Raw genomic sequence first — 22,424 nt, 5'->3', positions numbered from 1 at the left:
CCTTGGAGGGCCTTACCAGCCAGAGAGCCTGCCAGTGCTGGCCTGATGGGGACCAGAAGCCCACTGTGCTACTTCAGTCATTTAGGGTGGGATATTTCTGTATTTCCTAGTGAATCTGTGTTGTGACTGTTGTGCTGATTTCATGAGTGAATAAAGCCACCTGGTATCCCACCACTTCACAGCGCTACAATGCCTCTGTATGTCTCAAGTTTGTCTCCACACCCAGAGTTTCCCCTTTGGGCCCAGTGTACTGCACACATGCACATGCCCTTTGCTTATCTTCTGGTGGCCATGCCTACCAGTGAAGGTGCAGGTAGGAACAGGGACCGTGTCCGGCTCTCCTCACGGATCCACTTGTTAACAGTGGTGCATGCTTGCAATCCCAGCACTTGGGGAGCTGAGACACTCGGCAGCTTTGAGGGCCATCTCAGCAAGTAATGAGACTCATCAATCTAGTGAGATACTTTTCCAAATAAAAAATAAAATAGGGCTGGAGGTGTAGCCCAGAGATAGAATGTCACTGGGTTCCATCCCAAGTACCACCAAAAATAAAAAACTGATAGTGGGGCTGGTTAGGCAGTTAAAGCTACTTGACAGCACCAGTGGCTCACACTTGGGGTGGGAGAGCTACTCCACCCTGAGATGGCCACAGGCAGCTCTGACCCCCAGCATGTTTCTCTTTCCTGAGGGAGGAGCAAATAGCAGTGCTCACAAGGGATAAATAGAACTTTATTTTAAATAAACATTTTCACTCTGTACACAGCCCCAGCGGAAGAGGGGCTCAGTCGTCTGCTGTCTTGCGCACATCAAAGCTGCCACAGGGTCCCCGCAGCAGCTCTGCCAGCAGCGCAAGCAGCTGCCCATGTTCCTGCTGCACGCTGGGTGGAAGTGCAGCCAGCTCGCTGCGCAGGCTCCGCTCCACCATGCGGCCCAGCGCCCGCCGCAGTTCCCGCAGCAGCCGCACAGTCCGCGAATCACCCTCCAGCCGCAGCAGGTCACTGTCACTCAGGGAGATGGTGGCCCTGCGCCCGTCATCTGAGGGAAAGGAAGAACCGGTGGGGAACTGATGTGAGGCCAGGTCCTGAGGCACTGTAGCAGCCCACGTGGCCGTGTGGCAAGCGCTTGTGGGTAGCTACCTCGGACGTGGACATCCCCGTCGGTCAGCAGCAGCACAGCTAGGGGGTGCACCTGGGAGGAGTCCCGGACGAAGACGCTGCCGTTGGACTTGACAGCCATGAAGTACGTCAGCCAGCGGCTCCGTAGCCGTGTGGCCTCCCTAGGTAAAATGGGGTGGTCAAGTGAAGCAACCCCTTTTGGGCCCCTCCCAGGTGCTCTGTCCAGTCCTGCCCACCCCTTACCTGTTAATGGTTGACTTGTGCAGCAGGATGTTGCCAGATTTGGTCCTGTATGTGACACTGTTGGGCTTGAACTTCCCCTGCCGGGTCACTTTGCCCTGCCTCACCTGCAGAGATAGAGGAAAGAATTGGAGGGCTTGAGCAAAAAGAATTGGAGGACTGAAGATAGGAAGGAGGGGGCTGGGGCTGGTCAAGCCTGCCCCTGGAGGAAGCACCTGGATGAGGTTGGGGTAGAGACCCGCCATCAGCACACCCTTCACCAGTTCCTCCTCTTCACTATACTCATTGCACTGGGCAGAGGGCAGCGTGCAATCTGAGGGCTTCCCCACCAAGAAAGCTTCATAGATGTTCTCTGAGAACTGCTTGATGAGCCCTGGGGAGGCAAAGTGCAGAGTGAGCACAGACCCCTGCCACAGAGCTGGGGTGGCTGGTGGAGCTGGGGCTGACCGTGGATGAAGCGGAGGCTGGGTGCATAGAGCAGGTTCTCCTCCAGGTAGTTCTCTCGGGAGGTGCGATCCTGCCAGCGCAGCACCTCCTCCCAGCCGGCCACAGCCCGCACAAAGGCCAGGTGGTCACTGCCACTGTCGTGGCTCAACATTGCCTTCACCTGGGAGGAAAGGAGCCACTAGCGTCAAGGGGACAGGCTGAAGGAGGCTGCCTCAGGTCAGCAGGTGGCAGAGGTTTGGACAGGGAAGCCAGGGGACTGTGTGAAGGGACTGGGTCTGACCTTGTCCACCTCTGCCCGATTCTGCAGGCTGCTGCTGAAGGGGTCCCGGGTGAGGCAGGACACAACCACCAGCAGTGGATGTAGGCAACGGAAGATGGCAGCCAGCACGATGGCCTTGGCTAGTCGGGGGTCGGTGGAGATGTGGGCAAGGCGCTGCCCCAAGGTGGTCAGGTACTCACGCTGGTCCAGTACACCTGCAAGAGCTCAGCTGTCAGTCCCACCCACAGGCTGCTTACAGCCTGGCCCAGCCTGGCCCTGCCCTACTCACCAATCTCCTGGAGCAAGATCACGGCTTCATCGACTGCCTTGATGTTGGGACTGTCCACGGCCTTGGAGAGGAACTCCACTGCCTAAATAAGAACAAGTCGGAGCCCATGAACCCAAATACCCTGACCCTCTGGAGAGGCCTTCCCCAGCCCTCCCTGCCCTGCCGCACCGTCTTTTCAGGCATGTGGATCTTAGCTTGCAGCACCAGGTTCTCAAGAGGTGTCCGCAGGATTTCCGGCACTTGGAAAGGAACCATTTTCTCCAGCCGGCTCCGAGGGAAAAGGTGGTAGGCAAAGCCTGACTGGCAGCGGCCTGCCCGGCCCCGGCGCTGGATCACGTTTGCTCTCGACACCCACACGGTCTCCAGGCAGGACACCTGGGAAGAGGGCAGGTGAGCAGGCAGACACCACAGGCCTTCCACAGCCTCCCTCCCTCTACAACAGGAACACTGAGACCCCCACACAGTAGGGTCCAAGGCATCTGTGCTAGGACTGCCTTGGGGCTGCATTCCTCCCCGCCTCTATCCCCAGAGGTGCACCTTGGTCTTCAGGTCATAGCGCTCCTCCTTGTGCAGACCACTGTCCACCACGTGTACAACGTCATTGACTGTAATGGAAGTCTCGGCAATATTGGTAGCCAAGACAATCTTGCGCACCCCAACTGGAGGCTGCTGGAATATGGCCTTCTGGTCCATCATGGGGATGTTGGAGTGCACTGACAGGCAGCAAGATGCACAGCGGTTATGGACACACTCCTGCCAGAACCGCCTCCTGGGCGGAGGGCAGGGCAAGGATTTTGACCCCACCCTGATGAAACTCCAACCCAGACAAATCATATCTGTCCCTCCTAGTTCATGAACAGCCATGCACTTTGGTCGGAAAGTGGGGGCCCCATCCCAGTTGGGTCAACTCACAGGGAAGGGAGGACTCGTTTTTGGGCCCATCATCCCTCATACCCAGCGCTCACCTGGCAGGATGAGGTACTTGTTCTCGTGCATGCCTAGGGCCTCCTGCAGGCGCTGCTGTACTCCTTTGATCTCCTGCCAACCAGGCAGGAAGCACAGGATTCCACCTGTAAACAGTCCCGCAAGTATGAGTCAGCTGCTCCAGCAAGTGGACAACAGGGGTGGGGTTTGAGGCACCCACCTGGCTCCCCACGGGCATCTATGTGCAGAACCAGATCAGTGACGAGGTCCAAATCGAGGGCACATTCATCCTCAGACTGGGTGGGGAGGAGAGGGCACAGTCAGCAGGGGTGGGAGACCCATCCACAGGACAAGGCCACCCCAGGCAACAAGTACCACTGAGGTCAACTCCAACCCTCACGCCCTGCCACACAAACTCAACTGCTCCCAGTCTCTATCAAGGCAACTGAGAAGTGAAGAGGGCAGCTTGCTGCAGGCCACGGAGCCTCAGGACAGGGAGGAGGGGAAGGCAGACAAAGGCCAGCAGCCCGGGCAGGCAGGCATCCTCACCTCATGATGCCGGTGCCGGGGCAAGTACTGGTGTTTGCCCAGCTTGGCCAGGATGTCCTCAAGGTAGTGCTCCTTGACCGGGTACATGAAGCCAGGCACCTTGATGACAGGGCAGCCACCAAAGTAGCGGGAGAAGCGCTCATTATCGCCCGTAGCACTCATGAGCACCAGCCGCAGGGCCGGGTTGAGCCGCTGCAGGCCCTTGAGCAGGATCAGCAGGAAGTCCGTGTTCACATCCCGCTCGTGGACTTCATCCACAATGACGTGGCTCACACCCTCTAGGCTGGGGTTGCTCTGCAGCTTGCGCAGCAGAATGCCCACTGTGCAGAAGAGCAGGGCCCCGCCCCGGGCTGGAGGCTTGCTTTCCAAGCGCACCTGGAATCCCACATTCCGGCGCAAGGAGGGCCCCAGTTCGTGGCTGACACGCTGTGCCACAGACACAGCCGAGATGCGGCGAGGCTGGGTAATGATCACGTTGCAGCGGGCGCCGCGACCCTCGGTCACATACCGCTCCAGCAGCAACTGGGGGATGCGTGTGGTCTTCCCACAACCCGTGTCCCCAGAGATGACCACCACTGGGTGCTGCTCGATGGCGCCAAGGATGGTGTCCCGATGCGGGTCCACAGGCAGCTGAGGAGCCTCCTGCCAGAGCGGTCCTCGCCGCCGCCACAGCTCCAGCAGGCTCTGGCTCAGACGCACCTCCTCCGCCTCTGTCAGGGGAACGTAGGGCTTTCCTGTGATAGGGTCACTCAGAGGCCCTGAGTCCTTCCCCAAGGGCAGGACATCGTCACTCTGCAGCCGAACCTCTGGAGAGATCCACGCATTATCCACGGGGTACTGAGGAAACAGACAAACAAAGCAGTGAAAGAGACATGCCGCCTTCATCCTGCGCGCAGAGCCAGCCACGCCATGTCAGGGCCTGATGCCAGCGCAAGGGGCTCCCAGCCGCCACTGTCAGTGCGGAGAAGAGGGTGTTACCACTGCTTGCTGGGTGGGGCACCAGGAGCATCTTACATGATTCAGGAAGGTCTCTATCTTGCGGAGGATGGGCTCAGGCACCTGGATGGTACACGGCCGGCGCTGGGTCTCACCCAACTCTCGCAAGGAGGCCAGGTTATACATGGCGTGGGTGAGTGGCTCGTTGTTCCTGTCCACCAGCCCCAGGCTCTGTGGAAGTGACACGGATGGCTCAGTCTGGACTGTGGACTCCACAGGCTCAGACCTCCAGTGGACACACTGTGCAAACCAGCCTCTGAGAGATTTTGGTTTCCAGATGACATGGTAAAAGAGAGAAATCATTAATGAAGAAAACATCAATCTTCACAAATTAATTCAGGGAACCAGGCGTGGTGGTACACACTTGTAATCCCAGTTACAATCTCGAAAGAGAATGCCCCTGGGTTCAATCTCCAGTGCCACCAAAAAAAAAAAAAAAAAAAAAAAAATTCAGGGCTAGGTGCTGGGTGTAGTGGCATAAGCCTGTAATCCCAATATTTGGGAGGCTGAGACAGGAGGATGGAAGGTTCAAGGACAGCCTCAGCAAATAGTGAGATTCTCGTCAACCTAGTGAGACAGTTTCTAAATAAAAAATAAAATCACGATGCCAGGCGTGGTGACGCACTCTTGTAATCCCAGCATTTGGGAGGCTGAGACTGGAGGATCGCGGTTCGCGGACAGCTTCAGCTACTTAGTGAGGGCCTTTGCAACTCAGTGAGACCCGGTTTCAAAATAAAAAGAATAAAAAATAGGGCAGGGGGTGTAGCTCGGAGGTCAAATGCCCCTGGGTTTCATCCCCAGACCTGCAAAAAAAAAAAAAAAAAAAAAAAAAAAAAGTAGGTCTGGGAGTGTACCCCGGAAGTTGAAGGGCTTCCAGGAACCCCAGTACCACCACCAATAATACTAATAATACTAATACTCCTCCTCCTCCTCCTACTACTACTACTACTAATAAACAACAAAATAAAATCAGGCTGAGGGTGTAACACTAAGAATGCCTCTGGGTTCCAGTCCTAGTACCACAAAAAAATAAAAAAAATAATTCAAGCTGGGCATGGTGGTACATGCTTATAATCCCAGCACTTGGGAAGCTGAGACAGGATCGCAGGTTCACAGCCAGTCTCAGCTACTTAGTGAGGCATTCTGCAACTTAGTGAGACCCTGTTTCCCTAGCACCACACCATACCCCCCAAAAAAACTCAGAAAGGGTCAGGCAGTTGCACACAACCCCTTGCTAGAGGACAGAGCACCCCTCTCCCAGGACCACATGGGGTCCATCTGGTAGCCTGGACAAGTGGCCATCAGCCTCTCATGTCCACACTGCCTCTGGCACAGCCTTCCGCTCCCCAACAGCCCTCCCCAATGCTGATCAAGAATGATTCCCCCACCCTTGCCTGTCAGCCCTCATGCCCCTCTCTTGAGCAAACAGCATACCCACTGCTGGTCCCCTCCCTCTGGGCTCCACAGGTTTTCTTTCCCCATCACCATCAGCCAGAGGCAAACTCAGCACTGAACAGAGCAGCAGAGCCCACCTCTGCTGTCCTGGGCGACCACTGGCTTCCCAGGCAGGCAAAATGCCAGCCTGCTGCCCTGCATGGCTACAAGGGCCCGACAGCTCCAGGCTACATTGCCTTCAACATCATCTCAATCCTCATTAGGCCGCAAAAAACCCACTGCCTCCCTCTTCCCCAGCCATTCAGAATGACGAGGCCTCTCCAGCCTCAGCAGGCAGAGGACCTCTGGGGGCTCTCGAGGACGTGGTGGCCATGGTGGCTCAGCGCCTACAGAGCTGGGGCACTGGTAGTTTTTGTGAACAGGCCAAAGGCTTATCGTGATGCGAATCAATTCATAGGAAAGTGGACCCGGTGCCACAGGCACAGGCCCAAGTCAATGCAGGCATCAAGCAGGCAGGTGCCCAGACTCACCTTCAGCTTCTTGCAGGCCAAGGCTGCTGCCTTGTTCTCAGCCTCTGCTTTACGGCGTCCCTTGGCCACAAAGGTCATAGGACAGGGCCAGAGCAGAGTGAGTGTAGACAGCTTGGTCTTGGTCCCCACAGTATGGAACTGCATGAGGTTCTACGGGGAAGGTAAGAAAAGTGGTTACACAGAGGCCAGGATGGAAGGAGATCTGTGCCATGCTCAGAGGGGAGGAGCCCAGATATGGAATTAGCCTCAACCTCAGTAGGTGCCATGAGTGGTCCCACTGCAGAGCCAAAGGCAGGCCCTACAGGGTGCACTCGTCCCAGGCCTGCTTCTCCTGTGGCACCTCAACTCCCATAGCAGAAGACAGGACCTAGGAACGCCAGGTGGAAGACCTAGCACACTGAGCACCCGGCACTCCAGGCAGCTGTGTGCTCAGCCAGGCCTTGCGCCTGCATGGAAGAACCTTGGACCACATCCCCGGGCAAGGCAGCAAGCAACAAAACCCACGAGAACACATGAGGCCTCCTGTCACAGTCCCCACAGGCTCTCTGTGCTCCACCAAGTGGCTTCTGTCCCCACTGCTCCCCCTCCAGACTCTGGGCCCTCCTGTACCCTCTGGCTGCCCTTTCCCCTGGTCTCTGGCAGCTGCCTGGGCACACACTCCAGGAGGCCCAGCTCACCTTGGCTGTAGAGGAGGATGTTGCAATCTGGATCACCTTTGCCAGAAGGTTCTTCGGAAGTGGGAACTGGGTCAAGGCCCTAATAGCACTGTCGTCGTCTGTCATTTCAAAGGAGCCCCCCCTAGCAGGACCGAGAATTGAGATGAAAACCTTTGCCCTCTTCCTGGGCCAACCTACCCCTGGACTCCGAGGTGCCAGGCACTGGAATACTGGCTGCAGCGGAAAGCAGCCAAGAAGCAGGAAGGGATGAAAGGAGGGCTCTGGAACCTGAGGGGGAGGCTCCTCACACAGTCCACGCAGTGGCTCTGAGGAAGCCCTCCAACACAAGGCCACAGTGCCACAGGGGGACTCCCTGCCTGTGGGCAGACTCACCAGGATATGGCACGACAGAGGGTACAGGGCACTACCATCTCAAAAGGCCAAAGGACCCCAACCATCCCAGCTTCGCTCACACCTATTGCAACAGCAGTACATACCTTGAGTCCCTGAGAGGGGTGTGAGAGTCCTGCTGGGTCATGGACAGGAACTCGGTAACATCAATGGTCCCCTCCTCTAGCTCCTCCTCTTCCTCCTCCTCTTCCTCGCGGCCCAAGGAGCGGGACAGGCCCCCAGGCCCACCGGGCCGAATGCTGTCAGGATTCAGCTGCCTCCAGGAAGTGGGGGTCATGGTAGGTTCTGGGCGCCACCAGCTATCAGCCGGAGAGCCAAAACGATCAGCAAGCACTCGGTACTTGGCTGCGTCAAACAGCTCGTTCCGGGGACCCAGCAGACCCCATCCCTGGGAGGGAAAAGGCAGTGTGAGATCAGTCTGCCTGGATCACATCCGCTTTGTACACAAGTCCCTGTACTGTGAAGCCATCCTCTCCACTGGTCTGCCCGTTTCCGCTCCACATCCAGAAACACTTAGAAGTCACACTCAAAAAATGCTTGGCTTTGACAGATGGAAAGGTTAAGATAAATTCCTGTATCCATTAGACCAAAATACCAAGCAAAGCAGACCAAAACCCCCACTGGGGTGGCAGGGAAGAAGACACTCACACAGTGATCTAAAAAAGCATCAGGGGTAGAGAAATTAGGAAACAAGCCGGGCGTGGTGGCGCACGCTTGAAATCCCTGGGCTTGGGAGGCTGAGACAGGAGGATCACACAGGTTCGATGCCAGCCTCAACTGGCTTAAGAGACCTTGTTTCCAAAAAAAAAAAAAAAAAATGTATGTATGTATGTGTGTGTGTGTGTGTGTGTGTGTGTGTGTGTGTGTGTGTGTGGTTCCAGTACCACCAAAACAAAGTGAGAGAAATTAGGAAACAAGCAGGACATGTCAAGCAACAGATGTGACTTCTGAAACAGACCTATGTTGGGAACCCACTCCACTGGATAACATGAGCTGACCTGGGTGCAGTGACACACACCTACAACCTCCGATCTTGGGAGACTGAGAAAGGAAGAGCACAGGTTCAAGGTCAGGCTCAGCAACTTAGTAAGGCCCTCAGCAAGTTAGTGAGATCCTGTTTCAAAATGAAAAATAAGTTGGCCTGGTGGCACACACTTATAATCCCAGTATTTGGGAGACTGAGACAGGAGGACTGCCAATTCACAGCCAGCCTCAGCAACTTAGACCAGTTCAAAATAAAAAGAATAAGCTAGGCGTGGTGGTGCACATTTGTAATCCCATTACTTGGGAGGCTGAGACAAGAGGATCGTAGCCTCGTGACCAGCCTCAGCTACTTAGTGAGGCTCTGTTTCAAACTAGAGGAAAAAAAAAAAAGTAGGAGGCTGTGTGTGGTGGCACACGCTTGTAATCCCAGCATTTGGGAGGCTGAGACAGGGGGATTGTGGTTCAAGAACAGCCTCAGCTACTTAGTGAAGGCCTTTGCAACTCAGTGAGACCCGGATTCAAAATAAAGAATAAAAACAGAACTTGGGATGTAGCTCGGAGGTAGAATGTCCCTGGGTTCCATCCCCAGTACCACAAAAAAAAAAAAAAAAAAAAAAAAAGGATAGGGATATAACTCAGAGGTAAAATGCCCCTGGGTTCAATCTCCAGTATTATCATAAATAATAATAAAAAGAATAAAATTTGGCTGGGGGTGTACCTCTAGAGTAGAATGCTCCTGGCTTCCACCCCCAGTACCAAATGAAAACAAAAATAAAACAATAAAAAAAAAGAAAGGAATGGGCATGGTGGCACACGCTTGTCATCCCAGCATTCTGGAGGCTGAGACCTGAGGATCGCAGTTCACGGACAGCCTCAGCTACTTTGTGAGGCCCTCCGCAACTTAGACCCTATTTCAAAATAAAGAATAAAAAGCCGGGCGTGGTGGCGCACGCTTGTAATCCCAGCATTCGGGAGGCTGAGACCGGAGGATCGCGATTCGCGGACAACCTCAGCTACTTAGTGAGGCTCTCTGCAACTCAGTGAGACCCAATTTCAAAATAAAGAATAAAAAATAGGGCAGGGGGTGTAGGTCGGAGGTCGAATGCCCCTGGGTTCCACCCCCAGACCTGCAAAAAAAAAAAAAAAAAAAAAGAAAGAAAGAAAGAATAAAAAATAGGGCAGGAGGTAGAATGCCCCTGGGTTCCAGACCCGAAAAAATAAATAAATAAATAAATAAAAAATAGGGCTGGGGGTGTAGCTTGGAGGTAGAATGCCCTTGGGTTCCATCCCTACTACCACCAGAATATAAAAAAAAAAAAGAATAAAAGAATACTATTATTCAATAAGTGAAAATTTTCTAAGAATAGGTTTTAGGTATTCTTACACAGAAAGTTATTCCCCTAACTAGATGAAGTGGCAGATATATCACTCCATCTACTTGACTCGGCCAGCAGAACAGTATGTGCCTGTGTGTGTATGTGCGCAATGGTGATCAAAGAGAACTCCACGTACCCGGGGCAGATCACCCACAGAAGGGAAACACTGAGGCAGAGCCTCCCCAGAGAGACAGGCTGAGATGTTCAACACTGAGAGGTTGCTTAAACCCGTAAGAAATAAGAGTCTCTACTTAGTGAGGCCCTCTGCAACTCAGCGAGACCCTGTTTCAAAGTAATGAATAAAAATAGAGCTGGGGGTGAAGCTCGGAGGTAGAAATGCCCCTGGGGTCCATCCCCAGGACTGCAAAAAAAAAAAGAAAAAAAAAGAGAAAAGAAAGGATGATTCAGAGACAGGGAGAAGAGGAGGGCAAGAGTGACCAGAGGAGAGAAAGAGGCCCATGTTGTAGGGAGGCAGAGGCGGCTGGCATCGCACCCACCCTGTCACTCCACGCGCACCTAGAGTCGCCCTTGCTCGGCACCACATGATGAAAGGTGACTAGAGGCCATGACACGGCATGGAGATATTAAACCACAGCACAGCAAGCTGACTGCACTACATGGAGCCCCAGGAAAACACCAGAAACCACCCTGTATTTTTGAAGCTACAGGTAAAAATCAAAAAGCCACACAGGGAGATAACGGACATAGAAAAGGGATGGATAGCATGGGGACCTACGACGGGACGAGGGAAGAGCTAGAAACCCTCTGAGGGCGCAAGGTCGAACTGGCACCAAGCAAGTCAGTGAGCGGGCCAGAGGCTGGCAGCAGCACTGAAGGCCTCAAGGGCTGGGCCCCAAACCTGAGAGCTGGTGGCGCTAAACACGCTTCCATTGCAGGTGAAGAGAAGACTGGCGGCCCTGGGGAGAAGCCCACATGAAACGATGGAGAAGAAACACAAAAACCAAAGTGGAAATGTACCTGTCGTGCTCCACATAGAGAGTTCTCATACAGGGGACTGTCACTTTTTAAACCACAGAAAGTAGCCAGCCAGGAAGGGGGATAATAAGTGAGGAAGGGAGGGAAGAATATCAAAAAACCTATCCCCTCATTGGCTAAAACCAAAACGCTGATGTGGACAAGGGGCAAGGAGCCCCCGGGAGGTCTCGGGCTCTCCCTGGAGAGGGCACCTTGAACAGCTGGCAGGCCGCAGCCGCAGCCTGCCTCTCGGCGTCGATCTTCTTGCTGCCGTAGCCTTCCACCTCCACACTCTTGGGCCACTTGATGTGCAGGGTGACTTTCTGAGGAAGGAAGAGAGAGTCAGGCAACCGGCCTCGACAGACTGCCCGTCTGTGGCCATCAAGGTGGCCTAGGGGCGCATGCCTGTAATCCCAACCACTCAGGAGGCTAAGCAGGGCGTCACAAGTCCAAGGCCAGCCTGGTCAAGTTACCCAGATCCCGCCTCAAAACAAGAAATAAATAAATAAGAAGGGCTGGGACCGGAGCTCAGTGGAAGAGAACCCCCAACAGTACCACAAGATCAATCAACCCACTTGTGGCCCTCACAGCAGCAATGTGCTGGATTCTAGGTTGACCCCATCATTAACGTGTGTTTGTGTGTGGGACTGAACCAGGGGCAGTCTCCCTCCAAGCTATGCCGCCAGCCCTATTTCATTGTTTATTTTGAAAGGAGGGCCCAAGTTGCTGAAGCTGACTGCCAACTTGATACCCTCCTGCCTCAGCCTCCCAAGCACTGAGATTACAAGCATGTGCCACTGTATCCAGCCCATCGTTAACACTGGTAATGCTCTAATGCTCTAACCCAACCCACTTGCTCCCCAACAAGTCCTTTGGCTTCTTCGGGGTGCCATATTCTGGCCAGAGAGGATCCTGGGACCAATCTTTAACATTTTTCAAACTGGTTTCCCTGCATGCTTCTGAAGATCCCAGAGCTGACCACACTATTACCACCTCCAACCCTCTGCATCTTAGGAGTGGGCCGGGACCACGGCTAAGGATCAGAGCAAAGGCTTATTTTAGGCACAAGAACACCTTGCCTCATTTACCGTTCTCATTTCCTCTAAACCAGGCAGGTGTATTTCCTATCACTCTGTCAAACCCAGCTTTTGTTCTGAGATTCTCTGCTGATCTTTGAAATTCAGAAAACCACTCTGGCCTCCCTGACCACAGAACTGAGGGGAGGAGCAGGCAGCTTTCTATGTTAAGACACAGTGGCCATGCCACCAGCAGAGTTACCTTTTTCTTCGGTCCATTCGTGTGTACATACACTAGTTTGTCTTTTGCATGTGAGATGCCAAGGGCTCTTCCGATCACACTGTTGAGAAGGTTTTTGGGCTGTGGGAACTCTTTTAATAGGTCCCTAGAAGCTAAGGGGGGGAAAAAAATCCAGTTGTTCTTTTTCTCTTAAAAACTCCGTGGGAAGCAATCCTGGGCTGGATCCTGAGGATGCTGGCTCATGACCCCAAACCACCCAGGAGCACCTTGGAAAAGGAATGGTTTTAGGATTTGCAGGGAGTGTGGCCGTACCCACTCATGACCACCTCCTAAAGGAGAAGTGTCAATCACCTATAGACTGCAGAAGGGTACCAACCAGCCAGCATTCTCTTCCCCAGCCAAGTTCCTGGTTGACTGGCCAATAACCCTTTTTATCTTGCAACTGAAATAAGGCACTTCAAAATAACAAGTCTTTCACACACACAACCTGGAGATCAAGGTCCCTCCTAATGTAGGACATCCAAAAAGGAAGACTGGCCCCATCAGGGAAAGGACAAGACACAAACTACCCACAGTCTTCAGCTACCACTGCACCTCAACACCCTGCAAAAGACCTCCATAAAGCCACACCAGGTTCAAGAACAGGTTAAAGCCCCCCTCCCCAGAAGGGCCAGAGCACTTCCTCCTCCTCCTTCCTCCTCAAGGGGAATGAGGCCTCACCAGCTACCATGAAGTGAGAGCTACCGCACATCTTCTACCTGTTCTCAGCCTCAATCCTAGAACCAAATGTCTACCCAGAGGCACCCTATGCCATACACAGGGCTTGCTGAGGCTACGAGGAGGCCTGCTGGAAGCTGGACCAACAAAAGGATTAGCCCACAGCACTAGAATGGCTCTCGCGGACGCAGGGCCAGAGTCAAGCCCCGGAGGGAGACGGGAGGGAGGCCCTTAAGCCAGCTCCACGGTGGAACTCTGCAGCCAGGCACGTGTGCGCCCGGCTCAGCGCAATCGCCTCGGACCCTGTTTCTCATAGGCCCCAGAAGAGCAGCAGCGTCGGGTCGGCACTGCGCTGTGGAAGTGTTTCTCTGAGTTCCACGTAGCTTTGCAGCCTGGTTTTCTGTTTCCTCGGGTCAGACTCTTGTGGCAAATGGCCAGGATGGAGGGTCCTGCCTGCCTCTCTCCTTACATGCGATCTTGTAAAGCAACTAAGAACCAGAGTTAATAAACAGCATCTAAGTCGGGTCAAGGGGGCCGATGGCACGGACCCCACTCTAGTCGGCCGCAGCTGCGGGGCGGCAGCGGCTCCCGGCGGCCCGGGCCGCGGGGCTCCGAGGCGCGGGCGGCGTGCTCGGAGGTCGGGCCGGGCAGCCGCTCGGGCGGTTGGGCAGCCGGGGCCCCGCCGCGGGGCCTGACCCGGGGGCCAGGTCCGGGGGGCCGCAGACCCGGGGGTCCAGGCCGGGGGAGGGGCCGCAGACACTGGGCCGCCCGCCGCCGCCCGCCCGGCCTCACCGTTCACCATGCCGGCCCCGGGCTCCGCGGGCGCCGCCCCGGCCTCCTCCTTGGCGCCGTCCTCCGCGCCGTCCGGACGGGCGAGGCCCGAGGCGAGGCCGCGCGCGTGTCCCCGCCGCCCGGCAGCGTGTGGTTCCGGCGGCCGCAGGCGCGGGGAGACGCCGGCCGCCAGCGCCATGAGCCTCCGGGCGGCCGCCATCGCCCCGCCGCGCTCGGCCGCGCTCGTGCAGCCCGCCCCCTGCCGGCCGGCGGACCGGCGCCGACCCAGCACTGGCTCCTGGAGCCACCGCGCGGCCTGCAACCTAGCACCCGACAGGCCGACTCGGACACAGGTTCCAGGCCAGTTTCAGCAACTTGGCAAGACCCTGCTTCAAAATAAAATACGAACAGGGCTGGAGATGTAGTTCGGGGGGGTAAATTCAATTTCCAGTACAAACAAAAAGCAAGCTTGCAAGTCACTTTGCAAGCACGACCTGATCCAGTAAAGTGGGCACCCCTATCCGGCCATGGCTTACAGGCAAACCTGGTGAAGAATCTGGAGACAGGCCAGGGACGACTTCATGAGCATGAGCATTCCAGATTTAATTCCGGGGGCTGTAGTCAAGGGTAAAAACATCCGACTTTAAACACAGTGTCAAGAGCTTAGCTGGTTCTATAGTGAGAGTCCACTTCTGCTGTTTCTCACTTCTTTAGAGGCCAGATGGGATTCCATTTCCAAACCACTATGCCTCGACCTTAGCCAGTCTCATTCCTCTTCTGTCCCTGTGGCCATGAAGAGCAGGGCTGAGGGTCAGTCAGATGGGAACAAACCTGAGTCTGTATGTCATGTCCTACATAGTGAGCTATAGAACCAGGCCCTTAGAGAAACGCCTGGCTCCAAGGGTGACAGTGCTACTCCAGGTGAACTGGGAGGAAGGGATCTGCTGGTTACATAACTCTGTATGTGACTCCAATGATTCCCTGAAAAGCTTGTACCAACAAACTACTGGGTAAGTGTGGTAGCTCACACCCGTAATCCCAGGTACTCAGGAGACTGAGGCAGAGGGACCCCATATTTGAGGGCAGCCTGGGTAATTTAGTGAGTCCCTATCTCAAAATAAAATGAAAAGACCCGGGCGTGGTGGTGCATGCTTGTAATCCCAGCATGTGGGAGGCTGAGACAGGAGGATCTGGGTTCACGGACAGCCTCAGCTACTTAGTGAGGCCCTTTGCAACTCAGTGAGACTCCGTTTCAAAATAAAAAACAAAAAATAGGGCTAGGGGCGTAGCTCAGAGGCGGAGTGCTGGGATTTTAAGTGTGTGCCACACGCCCGGCACTGGCTGGCCCTTATGGCACTTGTTGGTCCCTGCTCCTGTTTTACTTTATCTGTGTGTCTATGTGTGTGGGTGTGTGTCTCACTGGGGATGGAACTCAGGGGCCTTCTACCTCTGGGCTATATCTCAGCCCTATTTTATTTTTTATTTGGAAACATGGTCTCACTAAGTTGCTGAGAGCCTCCTGTGATACTCCTGTCTTGGCCTCCCAAGTACTGGGATTATAGGCATATACCACCACAGCTGAGTAGCTAGAGTAACTTTAAGCAAATATTTCACCTCTACAAACCTCATTCCCTTTTGTAAAACAAGGACAACTCTTTGGAATAGCTCTTTGAAGATCTGCTTCTGTGCTCTTCTCCCTACTGGGCTAGAACAGAGGTTGGCAAACAACCACCAGCAGACTATACCCAGCCCACTGTCTGTAGTTATAAAGTTATATTGGGTGAGCAGGGCCTGGTGGGCATACTTGTAATCCCAGCATTGTGGAGGATAAGACTTAGTGAGGCCCTTTGCAAATCAGTGAGACACTGTTTCAAAATAATTTTAAAAAATAGGGCTGGGGGTGTTGCTCAGAGGTAAAATGTCTCTGGTTTCCATCCCCAGTTACACACACACACAAAAAAAAAAAAAAAAAAAAAGAAAAGGGAGACCATTTGAATTGCTGGGGAGAAGGCAGACAGGGGCCAGCACGGATTCTGCCTAGATGAGTAGTAGAGTCAGGGGAAAAAAAAGAAAGAAAGCCGGGCATGGTGACACATGCTCCTTGTAATCCCAGCATTTGAGAGGCTGAGACAGGAGGATCAAGGTTCAAGGACAGCCTCAGCTACTTAGGCCTCTGCAACTCAGTGAGACCCTGTTTCAAAATAAAGGATTAAAAAAAATATATATGGTTGGGAGTGTCTGTCACTCGGAGTTAGAATGTCCCTGAGTTTCATATCAATACTGCAAAAAAAAAAAAAAAAAAAGAAAGTTTTATATTTTATTAGAACATAGCTACCCTCATTTGTTTTTGTTTTGGTGGTACTGGGCATGGAACACAGAGGCTTTCTACTTCCAGGCTATACTCCCAGACCTATTTTTTATATTTTATTTGGAAACAAGGTGTCACTAAGTTGCTGAGAGCCTCACTAAGTAGTAGAGGCTAGCTTTGAACCTGTGCGATCCTCCTGTCTCAGCCTCCCAAGTACTGGGATTACAAGCGTGCGCCACACCAGGCTCCTCATTTGTTTACGTATTACCTATGACAGCTTTTGTGCCATATGGCAGAAATGCAACAAAAAGCATATGACCTGCAAACTCTAAAATATTTACTGTACAACCCTTACAGAGAAGTCGGCTGTCTCCTGTTCTAGAGGACTTTGATGAAATCCTGAGCTGTGCCACTCTTCCTTTCCACCATTAAGCCTCCTCCTCCCAGTTCTTGGGGGAGACAGAGTTGTCTCCTTTGCCTCTGAAGAAGGAAGGGTGTGGTACACACAGAAGGAGCTCACTGGCCCACTTCTGGATAAGGCATATTCGGTCCTCTGTGTGCTAAACAGCCACATCTAGCAGGGGGCGAGATGGAAAAGACCTGCTGAGTACAGAAGTGAATGTTTCAGGAATACAGACTTTGAAGGCCTGCAAAAAGGCAATAGAAGGAAGCCCAAGCTAGTTCAAGCCTTACAGTAGGCCAGAGAACTTCTGGAGGGAAAGTGGGAAGACGACTAATACCTAAAGAAAGCAGGGGTCTCAGCCCACATGTGGCAATTCACTCAGCGGTAGTTAAATATTTGCAGATGGCTAAAAATAAGAAGAAATGGCCGACATGACCAGTGAGGACAAGGAGAGCTGCAACAGCCAGGGAGGCACCCTGGCCACCACCAGGCCGTCCGTGCCGGCACTCTGCCTTCCCCACACGCAAAGCCACACACGTGTTCCTTTGGATAAACCACCCTATCAAAAAGGAGACTCGCAGCTGGCGGCGCGCGCTTGTAATCCCAGCATTCCAGAGGCCGAGACTGGAGGATCACGGTTCGCAGATAACCTTAGCTACTCAGTAAGACCCTGTTTCAAAATAAAGAATAAAAAATTGGGCAGGGAGTGTAGCTCGGCGGTCGAATGCCTCTGGGCTCCATCTCCAGACCCACACCCCCCCACACACACACACAAAAAAAAGACTCGCCTGTGATCCCATTCGTGGGTGGCTGAGACCGAAGGATCGCAGGTTCGCAGCCAGCCTCAGCAAATTAGCAAGACCCTCCACAGCTTAGTGAGACCCTGCTTTGAAATAAAAAATAAAATAAGAGCCAGGCATGGTGGCACACACTTAAAATCCCAGCATTTGGGAGGCTGAGACAAGAGGATCCTGGTTCGCGGATAGCCTCAGCTACTTAGTGAGGCCCTTTGCAACTCAGTGACATCCTGTTTCAAAATAAAGAATAAAAGCCGGGCATAGTGGTGCACGCTTGTAATCCCTGCGCTTGGGAGGCTGAGACAGGAGGATCACACAGGTTCGAAGCCAGCTTCAGCTACTGAGTGAGGCTCTCAGCAATTTAGTGAGACCCTGTTTCCAAATAAAATATAAAATTGGTCTGGGAGCATAGCCCAGAGGTAGAAAGCCTCTGGGTTCCACCCCCAGTACTACCAAAAAAGTAAAAAATAAAAAAATAAATAAAATTTAAGGCTGGGGGTGTAGGTCAGAGGTAGAATGTCCCTGGGTTTCATCCGCAGTACTGCAAAAATAAATAAATAAATAAATAAATAAATAAATAAATAAATAAGGCTGAGGGTGTAGCTAAAAAGTAGAATGTCCTTGGTTCAATTCCCAGTAACACACACATACACACAGAGGAGACTTGCATTCTCTGAGGGAATTGACAGAAAAGAGCAATTCGGTGGCTCCCAGAACTGTAGGAGAAAGTGTTATCCCATGGTGCTTCCCACTACTCCAAGTCTCAGCTTGAGGTGGATGGGAAGATTCATGGGGGACACTCAGAGGTGAGCGTCTTGACTATGCTCCCTTGACCTTGGAAGGGAGCCTTGATAAGTGGTTGGCAGTTGCCTGGGTGGGGGCAAGGGAGTAGGTAGATGGAGAAAGAAAGTGATCATTGTTTTGAATTCCAAGTCTGACTATAATGACACCATGCTCAATACAAGAGCCACCAATTTCAGTTTTTCTCATCTGTTAGAATATGTTTCTGCACACACCTCCTCAAGGGCAGAATCAGTGCAGCCTCTGGGGACCAGACGTATGGTAGTGCCAGCCACAGTGGCACATGCCTGTATTCCCTGTGACTCAGGAGGCAGAGGCAGGAAGGAGGTCCCAAGTTCAATGCCAGCCTGATCAACCTAGTGACACTGTCTCAAAGTAAAATAAAAATGGGTATAGCTCAGTGGTAGAGTCCCTGGGGTTCAATTCCTAGTACCACAAAAAAAAAAAAAAAAAAAAAAAAAAAAGAAAAGAAAAAAGAGAAACAGAAAGCAAGACAAAAAGGGCTAATGCTCATATGCAGGCTAAGACGTCTGTTGCTTCTAGCTGAGAAAAGAGAGGTCCAGGAAGCACACACATGGGTGCCTCTGCAGGCATGGCCGAGAGGGTGCAATGGGGTTCAGAAATCAGTGCTCCTCTCGGGAGGAGCGCACCCCTTACCTAGGGGCCACCCAGGGCTGCTGCCCACCCCACAACCAGGCCATTCTCCTCAGTACCCACTCAAGGAGGCCCGGCTCACTGGCTGCCTGGCCGGCCCGACCGGCCACCTTCTCAAGCCTGGTGAAGCACAGCTGCCACTCGGCCACTCACCTGCCATGGTGGGAAGGGCAACGCTCAGCCTTGTCGAGTTACAGGGCATTTTAAGAAAGAGAGAAAAAGGGCGATCAACTCTTGTTTTGGCAATGGTAGGGGTGGCATTTCTTTAAAACTTAGTCAAGTGGTCAGGGGACTTGAAGGGCTCGTCCCCCGCTGCTGTTATGGCCAGGGCACTGTGGCAGAGCAGTGCACGCTCAAACTCCTGGAAACCTGAGGGCATGTGCACAGAAACGGAGGTGCATGAGCTCCTCACAACTTCCTGAGCTCGTCACCTTCAAAGCACTTTACAGACAGAGCCTAGTGTGGACAGGTCGTCTCCAGATGAGGCAGAGTCTCTGTACCTGAAATAGTGCACAGGCAGCTTATGGGCAGAGAAAGCAGCTGTTGGGAAAAAAGGACACTGACACTGGCTGAACTAGAAAGCTCTCGTCTGAAGGGAGAGAGGACATGCCTCTGCACACCACAGACAGGCGTTCCTGGTATAGGGGCTCAGGGTGAGCTGTCCCCTGTGCCGTGCTGCTCACGTTCTCCACTATCAGAACAGCCTGCCTTGCCAAAGGACTGAGAGGCACAACTTAATGTCAGTAAAGTGCTTTGAGGGGTGGTGGAAGACTGGAAAGTAACTTGATGGGCATTTCTCAAAGCCTCCAAAATGGAGAGCAGTAGCCCCAGGCAGGGTTCTCTGTTCTGGCCCTCCTACAAACACCTGCTCTCTGAACCACAAGAACTCCCTAGCAGCCTAGAAGACTCTCCATGCTGGACCAGACCAAGCCCAGTCTTTCCTCAAGGCCACACAAGGAGGAGGCTAGAGGGTCCATGCGACATGACCAAAGACTGTGAAAACCTCCAGTTCTACAAGTGCTCTCTTCCTCAGGATTCATCCACTCTGCCAAGCCCACCCTTCCTTAGTCACTTGCAAAAAGCCCCCTGTGCCTGACACCAGGACTCCTCCTGCCACCCACCTCCCCACAGACCCTGGCCCAGCAGCAGGTGGAGCCAAGGCTCCTCCCTTACCTCGAGAGATGGTTCCTCCAGGGGCAGGGTTGACACACATGGGAGGGAGGCGGGGTGGGGGGAGTCTGCACTGACGCTGCCTGTGCTGGGCCCGGTCTGGAGGAAGAGAGGAGGCATCAGGGCGACAGGCTCTCACCCCTCCCAGCTCAGACACGCATCCAGTGGTGGTGTGCGGGGGGCTGGGCTCCTGGGCAGCACTGGGAGCCAGCCCCAGGTCCTGACTGTCTTAGAATGATACAGTAACTTTTCTTGGCTTCTAAAAAGCCCTCAAGATAAGCCGGGCATGGAGGCACAGGCTTGTAATCCTTGCACTTGGGAGGCTGAGACAGGAGGATCGCACAGGTTCCAGCCTCAGCAACTTAGTGAGGCTCTCAGCAACTCAGTGAGACCCTGTTTCCAGATAAAGTATAAAATAGGTCTGGGAGTGGAGCTGGAGGTAGAAATCCCCTGGGTTCCATCCCAGTACCACACACACACAAAATCCTCCAGGTCTTTCTTTCCCTCACTACCCTTCATGAACTTGACCCATGTCCTGTATGTTTTCTAGTCTTAAATTGTGAGCATGAGCTGGGCATGGTGGCACATGCCTGTAATCCCAGTGTGCTTGGGAGGCTGAGGCAGGAGGATCACAGGTTCAGCAACTCAGCAAAATCTACTGTTTTTCAACATTGTATGTTGATACCACTTTGCTCTTTGTGTCCTGAATCTGATGGCATTACAGCTGAGAGGTCAGATACTTGCGTCATGATGTTGGAGAGGAGGCATAAGGTATAGCTCAGTGGTAGAGCACCTGCCTATCATGCTAGAGGCTCTGGGTTCAATTCCCAGCACTGCCAAAACAAAGACCAAGAAAACTGATCAAGGGCGGTGGCCCAAGCAGAGATACTCAAGAGAACTTATGTCACACAGTTTTTACAAGTAACTACATGATACTTAATTTTCAGCTCAAAAAAATGTGTTGTCTACCATAATCTTAAATTCACTTTTTTCCTTCTTAGGAAAAAAAAAAAAAAAGAACAGAATGACAGAAATCAACTTTTCCTAGTACTGTGAAAACAGATAGGTGACTGGAGAAAATCAAAGAGGCAGGAGGAGACTGATCTGCCCTGATACATCCAGCTCTTCTTCTGGCCCAGTGAGCAGGTCCCACAGCCAGCCCTGGAAGGAGCAAAGCCGCATTCCTCTGAAAGACACACAGAGCCCTGGGGATCTGGCTCCTGAAGCTCTCAGCTGCCATGCCGCTTCCTGTAAGCAGATCTTGAACTCCGTCCTAGAGTTCTATATGGTTTAGGCAAGCCCTAACCTCATCTGCGGGAGAACTCAAATTTCAAGACTTGCCAGCATGACCACTAATATAACAATAACTTAATCCACTACCACCAGTTTTTTACTGAGACTTAACATATACAAAATGCTGTGTGTGCACTGAGTGATAAAAGAGCTGAGAAAGCCCTGGCTGCAGGGCTTACAATCTAGTGGTGCAGAGATTAAGACGGAAGGAACTAATCACAAGAAAGCATGAATATAAGCTGGGAAAGCTGGACAAAGATCACAAACGGAAAAGGATATGGAGGAGATGGCGTAAAGAAGAGTCTAAACATAGGCAGGATCTCCATGAGCAGTGAGTATCCAGAAGAAGGCACGCCTGGGACTCTGCAAATACGCAGAGGCCAAGGCAAGGGTTAGGGTTATGAGACCATGCAAAGGAAGGCTGGGAAAGCACTTTGGAGAATCACCCCAAGAAGGCCGGAAGCTTCACACTGCCGGGGTGTGTGTGGGGGGGGTGTTCACAGCACTGGTCACAGGAAGGAGGGCCTTGGGATCACAAGCACAGTTACATTCTTACCTTTTCTGAATGAGTCCAGGCTGAACATTTCTGGCCAGGAGGGAAAGCTGGAATCCTGAGAGGAGGATCAAAAGACAGTGGTTAGCCGGGCGTGGTGGTGCACGCTTGTAATCCCCATACTTGGGAGGCAGAGACAGGAGTATCGCGCAGGTTCGAAGCCAGCCTCACTACCTTAGGAGACCCTGTTTCCAAAACATATATATTATATATATATATATATATATATATATATATATATATATATTATATATTATATCCAAATAATGTATAAAATAGGTCTGGGACTATAGTATAGTCCAGAGGTAGAAAAGCCCCTGGGTTCCACCCCCAGTACCACAAAAATAAATAACATTCAGTTCAGTCTCTCAAGTAATTTTTTTTTTTTTTTTTGGTGGTACTGGGGGTGGAACCCAGAGGCTTTCTACCTCCGGGCTACACTCCCAGACCTTTTTTTAATTTTATTTTATTTGGAAACAGGATCTCACTAAGTTGCTGGAAGCCTCACTGAGTAGCTGAGGCTGGCTTTGAACCCATGGGATCCTCCTGTCTCA

General features: G+C 52.7%; 1 protein-coding gene across 2 annotated transcripts; it reads right to left on the bottom strand.

Moving 5' to 3' along the window:
* Positions 1–781: 781 nt before the first annotated feature.
* Positions 782–21,901, bottom strand: DHX30 (DExH-box helicase 30; the record flags this gene model as incomplete). 2 transcript variants are annotated; one of them, XM_080715889.1, is made up of 20 exons in its annotated part: positions 782–1,035; positions 1,137–1,276; positions 1,359–1,462; positions 1,571–1,728; positions 1,803–1,962; positions 2,083–2,276; positions 2,351–2,432; positions 2,519–2,725; positions 2,888–3,063; positions 3,316–3,420; positions 3,495–3,570; positions 3,824–4,660; positions 4,838–4,990; positions 6,745–6,894; positions 7,422–7,542; positions 7,898–8,199; positions 11,359–11,469; positions 12,425–12,555; positions 20,028–20,123; positions 21,874–21,901. In XM_080715889.1, 20 exons carry the CDS (start codon positions 21,899–21,901, stop codon positions 782–784), a joined length of 3,585 nt encoding a protein of 1,194 aa, XP_080572015.1. The 2 variants fall into 2 exon arrangements, with proteins under 2 accessions (XP_080572015.1, XP_080572014.1); XM_080715888.1 differs by lacking the exons at positions 20,028–20,123; positions 21,874–21,901 and adding an exon at positions 13,913–14,111.
* Positions 21,902–22,424: the final 523 nt, after the last annotated feature.

Source organism: Muscardinus avellanarius (genome assembly GCF_963383645.1).
Source record: "Muscardinus avellanarius genome assembly, chromosome: 18".
NCBI classification, from domain to species: domain Eukaryota; kingdom Metazoa; phylum Chordata; class Mammalia; order Rodentia; family Gliridae; genus Muscardinus; species Muscardinus avellanarius.
Note: the sequence above shows the minus strand (reverse complement) of the source record. Positions and strands in the feature narration are given on the sequence as shown.